At 36.9% G+C, this 19234-nt stretch overlaps 1 protein-coding gene across 1 annotated transcript; it reads left to right on the forward strand.

Moving 5' to 3' along the window:
• The first annotated feature begins 1933 nt into the window (after nt 1–1933).
• Nucleotides 1934–17588, forward strand: LOC127452279 (centriolar coiled-coil protein of 110 kDa). The gene is made up of 14 exons (XM_051717625.1): nt 1934–2291; nt 2522–2694; nt 3248–3376; nt 7007–8078; nt 11289–11410; nt 11720–11891; nt 12881–12990; nt 13180–13296; nt 13379–13480; nt 13559–13675; nt 13927–14003; nt 15951–16016; nt 16172–16234; nt 16384–17588. Exons 1-14 carry the CDS (start codon nt 2237–2239, stop codon nt 16454–16456), a joined length of 2448 nt encoding a protein of 815 aa, XP_051573585.1. The 5' UTR covers nt 1934–2236; the 3' UTR covers nt 16457–17588.
• Nucleotides 17589–19234: the final 1646 nt, after the last annotated feature.

The raw sequence follows: 19234 nt of genomic DNA on the forward strand, positions 1-19234 counted from the left end.
AGTTTGAAACCAGGGCGTCCAGCCAGGTCTCCTAAGCTAGGGTGGGTAGAGTCACATGGGGTAACCTCCTCGTGGTCACTATAATGTGGTTCGCTCTTGGTGGGGTGTGTGGTGAGCTGTGCGTGGACACCGTGGAGAATAGTGTGAAGCCTCCACACGCACTATGTCTCCACGGTAATGCGCTCAACAAGCCACGTGATAAAATGTGCGGATTGACGGTCTCGGACACGGAGGCAACTGAGATTCGTCCTCCACCACCCGGATTGAGGCGAGTCACTATGCCACCACGAGGACTTAGAGCGCACTGGGAATTGGGCATTCCAAACTGGGAAGAAAAAGGAAAAAAAAAAAAAAAAATTCAGAACTTCTTGAACTACTTCAAAGAGTTCTCATCAAAAAATCCTCCACGTGCAGCAATGACAGCTTCGCAGATCCTTGGCATTCTAGCTGTCAGTTTGTCCAGATACTCAGGTGACATTTCACCCCACACTTCCTGTAGCACTTGCCATAGATGTGACTGTCTTGTCGGGCACTTCTCTCACACCTTACAGTCTAGCTGATCCCACAAAAGCTCAATGGGGTTAAGATCCATAACACTCTTTTCCAATTACCTGTTGTCCAATGTCTGTGTTTCTTTGACCACTCTAACCTTTTCTTTTTGTTTTTCTGTTTCAAAAGTGGCTTTTTCTTTGCAATTCTTCCCATAAGGCCTGCACCTCTGAGTCTTCTCTTTACTGTTGTACATGAAACTGGTGCTGAGCGGGTAGAATTCAATGAAGCTGTCAGCTGAGGACATGTGAGGTGTCTATTTCTCAAACTAGAGACTCTGATGTACTTATCCTCTTGTTTAGTTGTACATCTGGCCTTCCACATCTCTTTCTGTTCTTGTTAGAGCCAGTTGTCCTTTGTCTTTGAAGACTGTAGTGTACTCCTTTGTATGAAATCTTCAGTTTTTTGGCAATTTCAAGCATTGTATAGCCTTCATTCTTCAAAACAATGATTGACTGACGAGTTTCTAGAGAAAGCTGTTTCTTTTTTTGCCATTTTTAACCTAATATTGACCTTAAGACATGCCAGTCTATTGCATACTGTGGCAACTCCAAAACAAACACAAAGACAATGTTAAGTTTCATTTAATGAACCAAATAGCTTTCAACTGTGTTTGATATAATGGCAAGTGATTTTCAAGTACCAAATTAGCAATTTAGCATGATTACTCAAGGATAAGGTGTTGAAGTGATGTCTAGATTTGATCAAAAATGACTTTTTTCAAATAGTGATGGTGCTGTTTTTTTACATCAGTAATGTCCTGACTATACTTTGTGATCAGCTTGTGATTAAAGTACCAATTTCCTTCCGAAACAGCAAAATCTGTACATTATTGCAAACTTTTGGCCGCCAGTGTGTGTGTGTGTGTGTGTGTGTGTGTGTGTGTGTGTGTGTGTATATATATATATATATATGTAACAAATAAATCAATAACAATATAAAAGTAATTATAGTGGCTTGTTTTTCTTACTTGCTACTTTTTAATAGAGACCTTTAATAAAAGGCCAGTTATTAAGCATCTTAATTTTTTCATACTGCATAGAGAACAGTTTGGTGAATCTTTTATTATTAGCTGTAAATAAAGACGTAATTAAAATAGTCGTAAAAAAGCTCAGTAATGATTCCTTGAAATGAATTCATTTATTTATTTATTTTTGTAGAGATACAGATTGGAGATTACAAATAAGAACAGTATGTTGAACCTTCACAATTAGCTGTAAATAGATACTGATAGCCTGAAATGTAATAAATTGAAATTCATTCCTTTATTTACTGCCAATACTTTTGTAGAGAAAGGCTAAATAGTGGAGTGCAAAAGATATGAGTGAATCGACAAGCCTTTTGTTTAATATTGTGGTAATGAAACTAAAGGAATCTACCAAGATGAATTGAGGAAATGATGCTGACGAAACGGGGCGGTGCAGAAGACCATCTACACGCACAAGACACCCTAATAATGGACGTTTGACGTTTAGGAGAATTCAATTCACCATCTGGGCACATATTGTTCACTACGTTATGAGTATGGAGTAATCTAGTTTACAAGCGTTGTTATCTTTCACAACGTGATGACAGTGCGGACAAAACGGGAAACGATTGAGCGATTGGCATCTGTAAACATCAGCAACACGACCGCATCCATGGGGGAGGAAAGCTTTTGGTTAATGTAGTTTATTCATATATTTGCATGACATTTTTATTTCGGCTATTGTCAAACACAAGCATCTGCACTATATATAGAGGTAAGCGCCATCATACTGAGATTTAAACAGCTGTATATGTCGATATGTGCTGACGAACACACTACTACAAATAGCAGCGCAGTGAAATGAATGAATGAATGATATAGCTTCATTAGTGATTTAGCGATTTTAAAAGCCCTATTAGCATTGTGGGTGCTATTGGGCATTCGTTACCTAATTACTACTTTAAAGTAGCCTAATAACACTAACTCTATCGTTGTGCATTTAAGTATTTATTCCAGTTGTGCAGAAAAACATGGACAGCTATGAGGAATTCTGCGCGCGCATTCGAACTGAACTGCAGTCAGAAATGATGCATCAGAACACCTGCAGTAGCGCACCTGATCAAAGGGCGGCGCCATCTGTCATCTTCTTTCACCGAAGGACAGTTCTTGCTCCAGTTGTGAGTAAACAAAACATACCTGTGTTGTTTTTAGGGGTTAGATTTGTTGTGCTTTCTATTATACCTGGCCTCTGTTGCTTTTGTGTGGCACACTAGGGGGGTTTGTAAGGCATTTTGTTAAAAACTAAAAAATGATTTGGAACCATATTAATTGTATAAAGCGCTCTACTAATAAATCAAACCAAAGTCTTTCTATGTAAAGCACTTTGAATTACCATTGTGTGTGAAAAGTGCTAAAAAGATGAACTTGGCTTGCCTGCAATGAACACATTCTGAAGTTTAAAGTTCAGCTAGTTTTCTGTTTTATTTTTCTAAAATCATTCTGTTTATGTTTTCTTTAATATTGACTTTTTATTAAAATCTAAGCATAATTATCGGTACAGCACGGTTTATTTGGTCACCACAAAATCAAATGAATTTAGACTTATTTAGACTTATATTAAGCTATTTTTTGTCATCGATTACATAAGCAAAAATAGGAGATCAGTTCAGTCTAATTGTTTCAAATGATGTAATTTGGGTATTTGAATGCTTGTGTATTGTGTTTTTCCAGCTTAATGAGAAGCAAAAATGGGAGATGAGTGAATACAGGAAAAGAGCTGCACAACGGGAGGCAGAGAGACAGATTCATTACAAAAATAATCTCCTCAATCAGATCCAGACCATTCTTTTGACCAGAAAGGTAAGACGTTTATATTATATTATATATTTACTTTAGTAAAAAGGGCGGGGTACTGATTCAGATTTCGATTCGATTCGGATTCAATCTGATATCGATTCATATGGGCACATTTCTGATACAATGTTCATGAGAAATTCTCTGCAAGCTAATGCTCTTACTTACAAAGGAACCTTCTAGTTAACCCTTCTAGGTACAAAAAATACAGAATATTGAAAATATGAATTTGACCAATTACATTTTATCATTAGTTTTTCATTAAACTAGTCACATTTTAGCTTTTGAAAAATGTTCAAATTCAGTCTATTCCATCAATTAATGTATTGAAATTGCATATATTATGTTGCATATATATTTTTGTTTCATTTTTACACATGCAAAATTAGTACTGTCTCTCTATGACTACCACACTACCTCACAAGACTACGTGCGTGGTTTCTTTAGCGCATCCATGCATGATTAGAATTTCTTTTTGTTGTTGTTTTTAATCAATAACTGACAGTAAAAAACAGAAAGGGTATTAAGATACATTATTCAGTGACATATGGATCCATGTATCCAGGGGCGGAGCTAGAGGGGGGGCCAGGGGTGACCGTGGCCCCCCTGGACAGTAGCCTGGCCACCCCATTAGCCACCCCACTCACAGCCACACCTCTTCGTCCCAGGTGTCACTGTATCCACTCCCCTCGTTTTTTGTATTCACAAACTCCCCCACCCCCCCCACCCCCTTACACTTACTCTCAAAACGCAGTGAATGGACCTCTGTGCTAATAACATCTTCTACACTATAATACACAATCACTGGTGTAATCTGAACATTTACCATCCAGTGGCTAATCAAGCGCTGTGTCTGAAACCGCTCCCTGTTCACTATGTAGTTCACTATATCGGGTGTCCACCATTTTGTAGGAGTGTCTGAATTCTGAGTGAGCCACTCGTTCCCTACTTTTAGTTCACTCATTCTTACCCACAATGCACTCTAATTTCGAGTGTACATTCAATGTACGATGGTTAATTGCCCATAATCCACCATGTGGAAGACGTAAGAGCAGAGATTATTTAGCAGAGATGGGCCACTTCTATTAAAATGAATGGGAGAAATGGGAATACTCAACCAAGGAGCTCTGAGCGCCCAGTGGTCAACGGACGTAGAAAGGAAGTCCCGACTTACAGTTAAAAGAGCCAATCACCTTTTAGATACAGACATCACCTGTCAATCAACTCTAAAACGCACATGCGCATTAGCTATACAAGCTGGGAAAATTGCGTTTTTAGCGTAATCTGAGGTAAACAATCACAATTTATGATTCCAGTGTTGTCAGATTTTACTGCTGATTTGAAATATGTTCTTTGATCGCAATCTTGACCAACCGTTGTTGAGATTTTGGTCTTTCTCCATTCAAGTAGATAGGAGCTGCACTGTCGTGACTGGAAATAGCCTCCCGAGGGCATTCCAAAGATGGCCGCCAGTGGACTGACTTGCTAGAAATACTCTGGTAGGAGCTGGGAGAGGGAGCGCGTGCAGGAGAGAGAGAGTGCGAGTAAGCGAGCGGGCGAGAGAGAGAGACACCAGTTTACTGCTTCATTCACTCCTGCAATGTTTTATTTCATGCTGAATGTATTAAATTACTTTTTGACAAATCATAACTTGATTAAAATAGCATAATAATATATAGTGAGGCAAAACATACAGATACATTTTAAAACGTGCTCTTTATTCATACCAGAATTTTGCCATTAAGCTGAAGAATTCTTTATTTACTAAATAATTCACCGAGGATGGAAATGATAATTCTGTGGATGATTTAAATATTCAGTTATAACATGTAGGCTATGATAACTTTGGTGCTGTTTATGGTCGGATGATGGCGCTATGCGCCCAGAAAAGCTACACAGCTTGTATTGGAGTTTAAAGATACTAAAGTATAACAAATAAACATAATGTACATTTGTTAAAATGTGATTACTCTTTATATTAACATATACAGTATATTCAAAATGACAAACCGAATGAAGATTTATTGTATTAATATATAATAAGAATAAAAAGTAAGACCCAAGTATTTTAAAAGTCCATAGGTGACGTTGTTTCTGCGGCAGCCCCAGAGCTCCGACACTCGGTGTACACGTCAGCGTCCGAATTCACCCATTCATTTCGTTCACTCACTGCTGAGATATAGTGCACTAACTGCCATTCACTATATAGGAAATAGTGAATGAGTGAACGATTTCGGACACAGCGATAGACATTTTTATCTGCATAGCATGAGATTTCGTCGCACATGCGAGTGATTTACTTGCATTATAGAGGCTTTCCACATAAAGTGAAAGATCGATACTTGGGATTTAAAGGAATATTCCGGATGCAATACAGGTTAAGCTCAATCGACAGCATTTGTCGCATAATGTTGATTACACAAAAAATTATTTCGACACGTCCCTGCTTTTCTTAAAAAAAAGCAAAAATCGAGGTTACAGTGAGGCACTTACAATGGAAGTCAATGGGGCCAATTTTTGGAGTGTTTAAAGGCAGAAATGTGAAGCTTATTATTTCATAAAAGCACTTACATTCATTCTTCTGTTAAAACTTGTATTATTTGAGCTGTAAAGTTGTTTAATTCGTAATTTTTACAGTCATTTTGGGGTTTTAGGATTTGTTGACACAACATCATGGCAATGAAGTTGTAAAATTGGCTATAACTTTACACAGAAAAGGTTAGTAAGTGATTTTATTACTAAAATCATGTTAAAACACATATTGTTTACATTTTGTGGCTATACTTTTGAAACATTTATGGATTTGCCACATTCACTTCCATTGGAAGTGCCTCACTTTAACCAAGATTTTTTTTTTTCTCCACTTTTTCTCCCTCAATTTGGAATGCCCAATTCCCAATGCGCTCTGAGTCCTCATGATGGTGTAGTGACTTGCCTCAATCCGGGTGGCGGAGGACGAATCTCAGTTGCCTCCACGTCTGAGACTGTCAATCTGCACATCTTATCACGTGGCTTGTTGAGCGCATTAACGCGGAGACATAGCGCGTGTGGAGGCTTCACGGCATTCACCACGGCACCCGTGCACAACTCACCACGTGCCTTACCGAGAGCGAGAACCACATTATAACGACCACGAGGAGGTTACCCCATGTGACTCTACCCTCCCTAGCAACTGGGCAAATTTGGTTGCTTAGGAGACCTGGCTGGAGTCACTAAGCACGCCCTGGATTCGAACTCGCGAACTCCAGGGGTGGTAGTCAGTGTTTTTTATTTTTGCTTTTTTTAAAGAAAAAGAGGGACTCTAAATTATTATTTCTGTAATCAACATTATGCCACAAATGCCGTTAATTTAACCCAAAATGTTCCTATTAGAATCAGTATCGTTCAAACGAAGATTGCGATGCATCGGAAAATGAGTATACAGCATGAACCCTTTAAAGGTTTAATGTTAAAATGTCTAATTTTGTTGGGTTTACCCAATTCAACTAAGTTCTTTCTACACAAATTGTTTGTGTTGAGATTACATAGTAATTTCAAGTTAAAACTACTGTCCACGATTGGATCAAGTTCAGCCAAAGAGCTATTTTTTGGAGTGAAATGCTACGAATTTACTTTCATATTCTTTTTTCAATGTAGGCACCAAAAATATTGGAAGTCCCCAATCCTTCATCACAACACGAGTCTCCTTTCCCAAAAACAGAACACCAGAATGGCTTTACAATGCCTGACAACTTAAAACTTACACCTAGTGGGGGCACAGAGCCATACATTTTGGCCAGTAAACAACCAGTAACTCCATCAGCTGAATTCACTGGGGTTTTTCAAGGAAAAGCTGTAGAGGAAAAACAAATACAAGAGGAGATTAAAACAGGAGTAAGTCTACAGAACCTACTGAAGAAGTCACGTGAATTTATAGAAAAAGAACATGGTCGACAGGGGTCAAAGGTCGACAGCAGCAAGGTGGCGGATCCAAAGGGGATACTCTCGGAAAGTCTATCAGATAAAGAAAATGCTGTTTCTTTGAGTGGGACTGCCTCTGATTTACCCAGTTACATACCATGCTGTCCTCCACCAGAATATACATCACCCAGTAATTTGATTAGCCCAGAAACCAATCCTAATGCCATTATAAGTGCCAGACCCCATCGTGGGCGCCCCCGTCCAATATCAGTTGGCAACATCTTCTTTTCTTACCCTGACAACCCTAATCAATCAAAAACGACTGCCAATGTTCTGCCACAGGAAGTAAAATCCATTGCAACACAAGATTCTTTAACATCAAGTCATGAGATAAGGCTACTTGGAATGGAAAGTGTGAGTATGAATCGATGTGATGGCCAGTCCAGGTTCAACATGGTGAATGATCCTATCGGAAGATTAGAAACATCTCCAGTGGACCCTGAACTCACAAGCCCGCTGTTCCGGAGGAGATGTCACACGTTGGATAGCCATCTGTCTTCACGTCGTCAGAGTCCGCTCATAGACAGGAGCCAGGAGAGAATGCCTCGGTTTATGGCTGGGGTCACTGCGAGAACACCGACTCGACTCTCTCCTCCATCGCCAATGAACAAGACGTTCACACGAGATAGTCCTGTATCTGCATTTATAGGATCTGGTATCAGCCCAGAGTCTCCTACTCATGCCAAACTACTGTTTGAAATAGAGGGAAATAAAGTTATTAGTACAGCATTAAAGGAAAGGAGAACAGGTAAGAATAAAACAGGACAGATGGATGCATTTACAGTCTGATGTCATATGAAAACCTTTTTAAATTCCTCAAACTTTTCATTCTAAACCAGAAAATGTGTGGCTTTCAGTCCTTATCTTTTAGCTTTAGTAACAGTGTAGTTTTTTTAGTTTAGTAGTTTAGTTTTAATTAACCCATTTAATCCTAAATTTTCCCAGCTAAGCACATGTACAGTATTTCACCTTCTTGGATAACCCAATAAAACTCGATGCCATTTCAAATGTTATTTAATTTAAAAAAAAAATTTTTTTTAGAGAGAGTATGAGATTTATTTTTGGTCACAGTTGCAACAGGTGGACAACTACAGAATCAAATTTGACTTAGTTTCTCAGTAGGACAAAATAACAATTAAACAAAGTAAAATCATTTAATGTATTTTTACTAACTGGCAATTGTGGGGGAAAAGAAGAAATGCATATTTCTTGGCAGATGTACACATTTAAAATGTACAGTATTTTTCCTCCGGAGAAATGGACCAAAATATTGTCCATACTGAATAGTGACTATATGAAATATTGAATATTGACTCATGTTGCACGGATTTTACAGCCTGATATCACAGAAGAACCTTTTAAAGCTCCTCAAAGAATTTTTTATTCTCTAGTTTTGTAGAAAACCATCTGTGTACTGGTTCTTTAACCTCTTCAACTCTGTGGACCTGCTGGCGGATCAAAAAGGGGGTGCTATATCACGGAAAAAAATTTACACTTAAAATGCATAAAGTTCCCTTATACATAATTCAGGCATATGTGGTATCGTTTGAATCTGAACTTTTCATAGATAACCATCACTTCTGCATTTATGTTACTTTAAATAACAAAATAAGGCTTAAAAACATCCATGTCGCAAATAAGCACCACATAGTGGTTATGTGGTAGAAATATTAAAATGAAAATAAAAGTCTTAAAAATAGCACGTAAATCATATATCAAATGAATATGAATATTATTTTGTTGCCCTAATACCGCATTTGAAAACATTTTCAAAAGAATCACAAAGTGAAATGTGATGTTTTTAAGACATCAAAAACAAACTTCTCTTTTATGCGCCGATCACTGCTGATGTAAGCCCCAAATAGCTAAAAACGTTATATCTGCTTTTATCTTAGGCAGTTCTCTAAAAAACTGTGTGAATGATCAAGTGTTATATCTTAGATGTCCAGAACAATATATCCGGTCCTGCAGGAAAAGCATGCTAAACCAATCATCGAATATATATGTTATCGACTATTAATGATATCATCACAAAAGGGAGGATCTCAGCTTTCTAATGACATCTAGATTGAGCTTCTAGTCCACTTAGAGGCCAAGATATTCAATTAAACAATGGGGGTGGTGCGTGAACTGAAAATTAGACTTAATGTCTATGGATAAGCTCATCTGCGAGGGCTAAAATACATCATAGCGTCGCCTACATTTCAGATCGGCATTTTGTGATGGAAGGTGATTGCTGCCAACTAGTGGAATAAAATAAGACTTTTTGGCGGGAGGTGGAGTAAACAGAGCCAGAATTACATGCTTAAAATTTTCTGGCAATTAGTCCACAGTATGTGTAAATGGTGGGCTATCAAATTTGAGTGAGTGTGAAAAATTGCAGGCGGCAGCCCAAATATGCTTCAGAGTTGAAGAGGTTAAAGAAACCAGAAATCAATCAGTTTTGTGGCTTACTGTAAACCCTAATAAGTTAGCAGAATTCAAAACATTTGAGGCAAACCATTACATAATTTTTTTTAAGTTAATAAACCCCAAGTTTAAGTTAGCAGAACTTTCAGATTTAATATTGTTCTACACATGCATGTTAATTTCCCTTAACTTGAAATCTTGAGTAAGCTAACTCATTCATTTTGATGGTACTTAACTTTAAATGTGATTCTTTGGCTGAATTTAAAATTACCATGTAATCTCAATTTAAATACTTCAAATAGAAGGAACCTAATTTAATTAAGTAAACTCAATTAGAAATTTTAAATGAACTTAAATGAATCTCTTTCCATTATAAACTAGCTGGTACAGTGGATGCTAGTGTAACGGGAGCCAGCTGATAAATAGCTCTGCAATATGTATAAACCTCACTCTCCTGACCTCAAGAGGTGCACTAGCGACTGTTGTTGGGGGCTGTATCCTTTAGCCTCCTTGTTAGCACACCCGGCTCCCATGTTGGAGATACCGGTTCGAGTCCCGTACAGAGTGGGCAGAACAGGAGCGTCGCACTAGCATGCCTTATGCATGCAAATTAGACTATTCTTTGATTAGCGTAGCGATGGCTTAATGAGGAAACCAATACAGAACATTCTAACCTGTACCTGTCCTCAACCTAAGCTCAAGCTCCACTATTTACCATAATAGTAACCCCCCAAACTTCAACATAACCGGAACACTTCTAAATAACACAACAAAACATTAAACACTAGCAAGTGCTGTTAAATTAATCCTAGATTACTGTGCATAGTGAATTTCTACAATGGCATTGGTAACTGAAAACTACTGTTTGAATGATGCAACATTCAGGCCACTAGGCGTCAGTGTAAGCCATACCTCAAAAAATGACCAAGCGCACCTTTAAACTAAACTCAAAACAATAAAACACTTCAGGTAACTTAAAAGGTTTCAGTTTCGTGAACTCAAAAGAAAGTTAACTCATAATACAATGAACCATTGCATAGAGGGTGCTTTGCTGGACCTTATGGTGCTCAAAAACCATTGTAAAACCTTTATTATTAGGAGTGAGTGGAGAAAGCAAATGAGGTGGTGTGACTTAGTGGTTAAAGATATGTGCTGCTGGTAACCCAATGGTTGTAGGTTCAAACCCCAGAAGGAGCCAGTTCACATCCTATCATCATTGAGCCCTTGTGTAAAGGGGAACTGTCCCAGAAGTATCTGCTAAATTAAGAATTATGTAACATAATAAGACTAGAGAATTAGAAATAAGCAATTAGCAGACACTTTCATCCCAAAAAAATAATAAAAATAAACAACTACAAAATGTAGGTTACTAATTGTACCGTGAGTTTAAGTGCCTTGTTCAAGGGAACAATGGTGTTTTTCTTGAGGGACCAGAGCCAACAACCTTCCGAACACCAGGCCTGAACTTCTACACCACCATCATAATGATCAATTTTGGGGTTTCTTTGAGATGAAAGTTTCCTCTCAACTGTACGTGTCTACCCCTTAGATGAGATGCAATGGCAAGTCCATGCTTTAGAAGAAACACACAGGTCTCTGGAGAAAGACTATGCTTTTCGGATGCCATGTTTTGTGCCAGAGCAAGAGAGAGAACAACTGCACCTCACTCAGGTCAGTATTGGTATTCGTATAATTCAATTCAAAATTGGTATTTAAAATAAAGACTTTTGAAACAGGTGGCACTAGAAAAATTCCATCACTTGTTTTGAGCGACCCATCCTGCCTGACACAACAACATTGACTCAACCAATGCCGTACACTGGGGGCGGGACTTTCGACGGCAGATGGGGTGTATTCGAATGGCTGTTTTAAAATTAGTTTGGAAACAATGTTTATTTTGGTCATTCTTTTCGGTGGTACCGCAGGAATTACACACTTCAGCTCTAACCTTCACTGTTTCTTTACCTGTTTCTCATTCAGGAGTTGGAGGAGAGGGTTTGGAGATGGAACGGGGGTCAGGGTGGTCTGAGCCCTGGAGCGGGCGACGACGGGTGTGAATTAAGGGCAGCTGGTGAGCGTTACCCGATACTCAGCCCCATGTGCCCTATTAGCCCTGGAGACAGATCACCAAGACACTCTGTGCCTGCCTTTGGTATGACCTCCCTTCACTTACACTACAGTTTAGAAAACTGTATGCACATTTGTTGTCTCAACATGAGATTAATGCCTTTAGATTAATTTGTGGACATTTTGTCACTTTATGGATGAATATACATGAAATATATTAGTATTAATAGTAACACTAACATGTAGTTAAAGTTGCTGTTATTCACCCATAGCTCCATATGACTTCAAATGTAGGTGTATATAGTGTATATACTGTTTATATATTTTATTCTGTTTATATATATATATATATATATATATATATACACACAGTATATATACCTTTTCATATAAAACAGGGGTTTTCAAACTTTTCCATGCTAAAGACCTCCAAATATGATGATATCAATGCAAGGAACTCCCTTTTTAAAATATAAAGGCAGCTTTATATTTTCATGTATAAAGAGCCAATTTTTCAGTGTGAAAAAAATAAGTGCAATGAGTTTGTCATTATAAAGATAACATGTTAGCTCCAAATATAATGTAAAATATAAAATATAATACAAATATTTATTTTGTATCTTTTTTCTTATCCTATTTTCACTATAGTAAAGCCAAAACATATTAAATTAAAATATTATCTGTAAAATATTATCTAAATTCTAAATATAATGTAAAATATAAAATATCATAAAAATATTTATTTTATTTTATCATCCTATTTTCACTATTAATGTTTTATATAAACCTAAAGAGATTATTATTATTATTTTTTTCAGTTAAATTCAAATGTATTTATATAGCACTTTCACAATAATTATTTTGCTTTATTCAGAATATGGCCTTACAATCCCCAGTGAGCAAGCTAAAGGTAACTCTTTAAAAGCATAATGATGTAATAGTAATACACTTTTAAACTTTTTTAACCCCCTTGTGGCCCTCTGGGGTTCCCTGCACCCCAGTTTAAAAACGCTTGAAACACATTTGCTGAAATATATATAAACCTGTACGCATGCTTGTATTCTTACTCTTTAGGTTTTGCATCTACGAGTTTGGATGTGCCCTCACCCTCAATACAGGCTCCCATTTACATAAGAGGACTCAATCACAGCACAGAAAAGAGTTCTAGAAACAGGCTGAGCCAGGTAGTGTTACATTTTAATGCACTCATTACTTGAAAATTAGCCCATGTAGTGTACTGTAAACGTCAATAAATCTTACTCAGTTGTACAGGTACCAATGTACAGAAATGATTCTTTAAATTCAATTTTATTGTGCTCTTTTAGTTTGTAAATTGGTCGCTGTGGCTTGACTGTAAATGTGCTTTTCTTTAGGTTATAACAGCAAAGCAGCAGAGGGCGCTGTGTCGCCTCAGTGCCATCGTGAAGGGATTCCTGACCAGAAGACTGCTCAAAACTGACAAAATCAAACACCTGTGTCAAACTGTACAAGTGAGAACATGCAATAGTGTGGTCACATGCATGTTAAAAAAGCCAATCTGTGTTTGACTAACGTATATGTACCTCTCATCAGGACACTCAAGAGTTTATTGGCTCATTCAGAAATGAAGCTCCTCAGAGAAATGAGCCCTTATCAGAGCAAGATCTTTCTCTGCAAGAGCGAGTCAGAGCTCAGGTCAGATATTTGTGGTAGCGTTAAAAATAAACATTGCAGCTGTTATTCATGGACTAAAACTTTATTTTTCTCTTCCAGTTACGCGCAGCTTTGTTTGACATTCACGATGTCTTCTTTACAATGACACTCGAGGAGCGTTTGTCTCTATTACAACAAGACAGAGATCTTCGCACAGAGAGAAAACTCAGAGAGATGGTAATGATCAGAACAGCTGTCTATATACAGTATATGCATAAAGCTCTTAAAATGTGGAGGAGTTCCAAATGTTCCATCTGTGTATGTCTCTGTCTCCATTTATATTTTTTTACTTTTTTTGCTCTACCTATTTGTTTCTAAAATAAATGTGTAGAAATATTTTTTTTCTACATATTTTTGTTGCTAATATATAGCAGTTTGACACTATTGTCCAGTGCTGTTTCTATCCATTGTTATTTTGTGACATACAGGAAAAGGCTAAAAGCACGAAGGACAAGATGATTTTGTCTGCTGCCACCCAGAAATCTCTTGATAGAAAGAAACAGAGGTGAGTGGGGACATTTTAAGACATAAATGAATGAATGAACAAATGAATGAAAAAATCAATGAACGAACAAATAAACGACAGAATGAATGAATGAACAAACAAATGAAGGAATAAACACATGAATGAACAAACAAATGAATGAACGAATAAATAAATGATCAAACGAATGAACAAAAAAGCAATGAATGAATGAATGAACAAAAATGAATGAATGAATGAACAAAAAACAAACAAATGAGCGCAAGAACAAATGAATGAATGAGCAAACGGACACATGAATGAATCAACAAACAAACAAATGAATTCAGGAACAAACGAACAAGTGAATGAATGAACATACAAACAAATGAATGAACGAACAAACAAACAAGTAAACTAATAAATGAATGAACAAACGAATAAATGAATGAATGAGCAATTGAACAAATGAAGGAATTAACTTTCAAACAAATAAATGAAAAACGAATGAATGAACAAACAAATGAATGAACAAATGAAGGAATGAAAGAATAAATTAATGAATGAACGAACAAACAAATTAATAAATGTACAAATGAAAGAATAAAAACATGAATGAACAAACTGACAAAAACATGAATGAATGAACCAACAAACAAATAAATGAATGAACCAACAAACTCATGAATGAATAAACTCATGAATAAATGAACAAACAAATGAATAAACGAATGAAAAACAAATGAACAAAGGAATGAATGCACTAACAAATGAATGAATGAAAATAATGATTGAACAAACAAATGAATGAATGAACAAATGGACAAACATGTGAATGAATGAACGAATAAACAAACAAACGAATAAATGACCAAACAAATTAATGAACAAAAACAAACAAATGAATTAATTAATGAACAAACAAACGAATGAGCGCAAGAACAAATGAATGAATGAGCAAATGGACACATTAATGAATCAACAAACAAACAAATGAATTCAGGAACAAATGAACAAGTGAATGAATGAACATACAAACAAATAAATGAATGAACGAACAAACAAGTAAACTAATAAATGAATGAACAAACGAACAAAAGAATGAACAAACAAACAAATTAATGAACAAACAAACAAATGAATGAATGAGCAATCGAACAAATGAAGGAATTAACTTTCAAACAAATAAATGAAAAACAAATGAATGAATGAACAAACAAATGAATGAACAAATGAAGGAATGAAAGAATAAATGAATGAATGAACGAACAAACAAATTAATAAATGTACAAACAAACAAATGAATAAATGTACAAATGAAAGAAATAATAAAAACATGAATGAACGAACTGACAAAAACATGAATGAATGAACCAACAAACAAATAAATGAATGAACCAACAAACTCGTGAATGAATAAACAAACTCATGAATAAACGAACAAATAAATGAATAAACGAATGAAAAACAAATGAACAAAGGAATTAACTAACAAATGAATGAATGAAAATAATGATTGAACAAACAAATGAATGAATGAACAAATAAACAAACAAACGAATAAATGACCAAACAAATGAATGAACAAATAAAAACAAATGAATGAATTAATGAACAATAAATGAATGAGCGCAAGGACAAATGAATGAATGAGCAAACGGACACATGAATGAATCAACAAACAAACAAATGAATTCAGGAACAAACAAGAAAACTAATAAATGAATGAACAAACGAACAAATGAATGAACAAATGAATGAATGAGCAATCGAACAAATTAAGGAATTAACTTTCAAACAAATAAATGAAAAACAAATGAATGAATGAACAAACAAATGAATCAATGAGCAAGCAAATGAATGAACAAACAAATGAATAAATTATCAATGAATTAACGAACAAATGAACAAGCATACAAATGAATTAATGAACTAATAAACAGCATTGGTTCACTCGCTGATCTGCTCCTCAATGTTTTTGTATCTCAGTAGACTAGGTGAATCTCCAGGTCAGACCAGGAGAGCTCAGAAGATCAAGAGTCCTCCTACAAAAAGGTGAACAGTTATATACAAACACTCAGCGAAACAAGAGACTGCTTACATACAGGAAAACAGACTCTTTAATTCCTCCCATTTCTACAGTATGTACAGTACACTGCACAGGGGGTTTTATATGTGTACAGTAAGTGTTCTTGTGTCTGGTGTTGAAGGATCCTGCAGCCCAGTCAGGGCCAGAACGCTCCAGTTTCAGTCCAGCAGCTACCGCGACGCGGGTCAGTACATTAAATATGCTACATTAAATCAATTAAACACATTGTATAAAGCAAATCAACAACTTTAGATAACATTGAAAATATTTGAAGTTATGTCAACAGTATGTGACGGACAATTAAAAAGGTGTTTCTTTCCATGTGTGTTCCAGGAGTTATAAAAAGTCCCCAGCAGAGAGGGTTCAGCATTCTGAGAGACTGAAGAAACAGAATTCACTGGGTTAACCTGAGCTCTATTACTCTGTACAGACACAGTCATGAACTGAACATGCTTCCAAGACAGAGCCCAACCTGAAGCAAAACTATATCCTGCATCTTTGCCTAGTCGCTAATTTAAATATTGTGAAGTTCTTAAGACAACACTGAATAAAGATAGTTTACCTGCTTGCCATTTCAGAGAATCATAATCGTGAAATACTGACAATATCCTTTTTAGAGGCTTCAAATTAGATTAATTAGTTGTCCTCTTAGTATCATATTATACAACATCATATGTAACATTTACAGTTATGCATATGGTAGATGCTTTTATTCAAAGCAACTTGCAGTGCATTCAAGGTATTCATTTTTAATCAGTTTGCGTGTTCCCTGGGAATTGAACCCATGACCCTGCCACTGTTAGTACCATGCTCTACCAGATGAGCTTCAGGAACCCTTATAATTTATGTATAGATATATGCAAAGATATAATGGTCCCACTTTATATTAGGTGTCTTTAACTACTATGTGCTAACATAAAAATACATATAATACAATATATTTATTGTGTAACTACATGTTGTTCTGCAAACTTCACATTTGTTGCTAATGAGGTTGAGGTACGGTAGGTTTAGGGTTAGAGGTATGGTTAACAGTTTAACTACAGATATAATTAAAGGCAAGTACTTCAAATGTAAGTACAATGCAAAAACACATATGTACTGGACATAATAAATACATTGTATCAAATGCTTAAAGGGATAGTTCACCCCAAAATTAAAATTCTTATCATTTACTCACCCTCATGCCATTCTTTTTTCTTTCTTCTGCTGAAAACAAATTAAGATTTTCAGAAGAATATTCAGCTTTGTAGGTCTATACAATGCAAGTGAATGGTGGCCAGAACTTTGAAGCTCATAAAAGCACATAAAGGCAGCATTAAAGTAATCCATAAGACTCCAGTGGTTAAATCCATGTCTACAGAATCTATATGAGTAGTGTGGGTGACAAACAGATCAATATTTAAGTCTTTTGTTATTATAAGTAAGTGGTGATATGTACAAATAATGTGAATCGCCAAAAACAAAAGAAGAATGTGGAAGTGAAACCTCTAACCTCCTCAACACTGTCTGTTTGAGTTACTTGTTAGATAAGCACAAGGATGTGGGTGTAGGGCCAGGGTTGGGGAGATTGAGGCAGAGAAACAAAAAACACAGTATTCTTAATTCTTATATGATTATGAATAAACATAAATATATATGTATACTGTAAAATTTCTGTTAAAATCCCTCCTTTGAGCATTATGTATTTATACTAATGATAAGAAATTTTATCCTTCTGATAAATTTGATTAATAGCATAATCATCATGGTAATATCACATCTATGGCAAAATCGCTGTTTTTTTTAATAATTTGTAAAAAAAATAAAAAATAGCAAGCTTTTTTTTAATTTGGAATGCCCAATTCCCAATGTGCTTTAAGTCCTCGTGGTGGCGTAGTGACTCACCTCAATCTGGGTGGCGAAGGACGAATCTCAGTTGCCACCACATCTGAGACCATCAACCCGTGCATCTTATCAAGTGGCTTGTTGAGCGCATTTCCGTGGAGACATAGCACGTGTGGAGGCTTCATGCCATCCACCGCGGCATCCACGCACAATTCACCATGCACCCCTCCGAGGGCGAACCACATTATAGCAACCATGAGGAGGTTACCCCATGTGACTCTACCCTCCCTAGCAACCGGGCCAATTTGGTTGCTTAGAAGACCTGGCTGGAGTCACTCAGGACACCTTGGATTCGAACTTGCAAACTCCAGGGGTGATAGTCAGCGTCTTTACTCGCTGAGCTACCCAGGCCCCTAATAGCAAGCTTTTTAAAAGAACACACATTATTCATATTTCATCTTCAGATTCAGTATCCTCATGGAATGCTGGTACCCAATCTGGAATTGGATTTAAATCAGGCTGCTTTTCAAGATCATACGGATCATAATCAGACACCTTTGTATATTGGCCTACAAAAGAGGCAGTCAATCTTTTTATCATATTCTGCAGCAAGGGTATGATACAACATGACAGAACAAACAACGTCATTATCACAACAGCAAGCAGTGTCCCTAATCTAATCAATGTAGCCTTCCAATCTGATGAGAGTAGCCATGACAGCCAACTGGCTGGATCTGGCCCAGGGTCAGTGTTTCGCACGTGTTCATCCTGTATTTCTTTTAGCATCTCCAATGCTTTTGTCAAATTTCCATCAGGCCCAGTGTTCACGGGTATGTATGTGCAGCACTGGTCACCAATTACTGTACAGACCGCTTCATCACATGCTCGCACGGTCTCTAGGATCAACCTGTTTTGCATTGTCATTAATGAGGTTGCGTGTAATTGCTGTTTTATGGCACATCAAACAGTCTTTTTTGGTCTTTTTTGGCTATGTGCTGTATAGTTCATCCACTGCCAAAAGAGGTTTTTACTTAGTCCATCTGCCAGCAGTGCCATTTCTTGTTTGTCCCTGAACTGGAGGCCAGTTTAATCATAAATGCATGTTGCCATGATAAGGGTCATTGTAGTTACTGTCAGGACACCCATGATTGTCCTCAGGCCACCCTTCTGGTGCTTGTGGGGTGTCATCTTGCCTCGCTGCTTCTGCTGAGGGCCCTTCCTATGCTCAGGACGTTGTTGGTTTCTTCACTGGGGCCAGGATTTGTGCCACTGAAAGTACACACCCCCTCCTTCCCAGACTATGCCACAGAGTGGTGAAGGGATCCCCTTTGGTTGCTAGCCGAGGTTTGACACACAC

The sequence above is a fragment of the Myxocyprinus asiaticus genome, chromosome 14 (genome assembly GCF_019703515.2).
Source record: "Myxocyprinus asiaticus isolate MX2 ecotype Aquarium Trade chromosome 14, UBuf_Myxa_2, whole genome shotgun sequence".
Classification (NCBI taxonomy): domain Eukaryota; kingdom Metazoa; phylum Chordata; class Actinopteri; order Cypriniformes; family Catostomidae; genus Myxocyprinus; species Myxocyprinus asiaticus.

What these genes read in the sequence shown, in the direction of transcription:
- LOC127452279 (XM_051717625.1), top strand. Translation starts at nt 2,237, where the DNA reads ATGACATTTTTATTTCGGCTATTGTCAAACACAAGCATCTGCACTATA. An exon ending in CCATTCTTTTGACCAGAAAG is followed by an intron (nt 3,377 to 7,006) that starts GTAAGACGTTTA and finishes TTTTCAATGTAG; the next exon opens with GCACCAAAAATATTGGAAGT. An exon ending in ATTAAAGGAAAGGAGAACAG is followed by an intron (nt 8,079 to 11,288) that starts GTAAGAATAAAA and finishes TCTACCCCTTAG; the next exon opens with ATGAGATGCAATGGCAAGTC.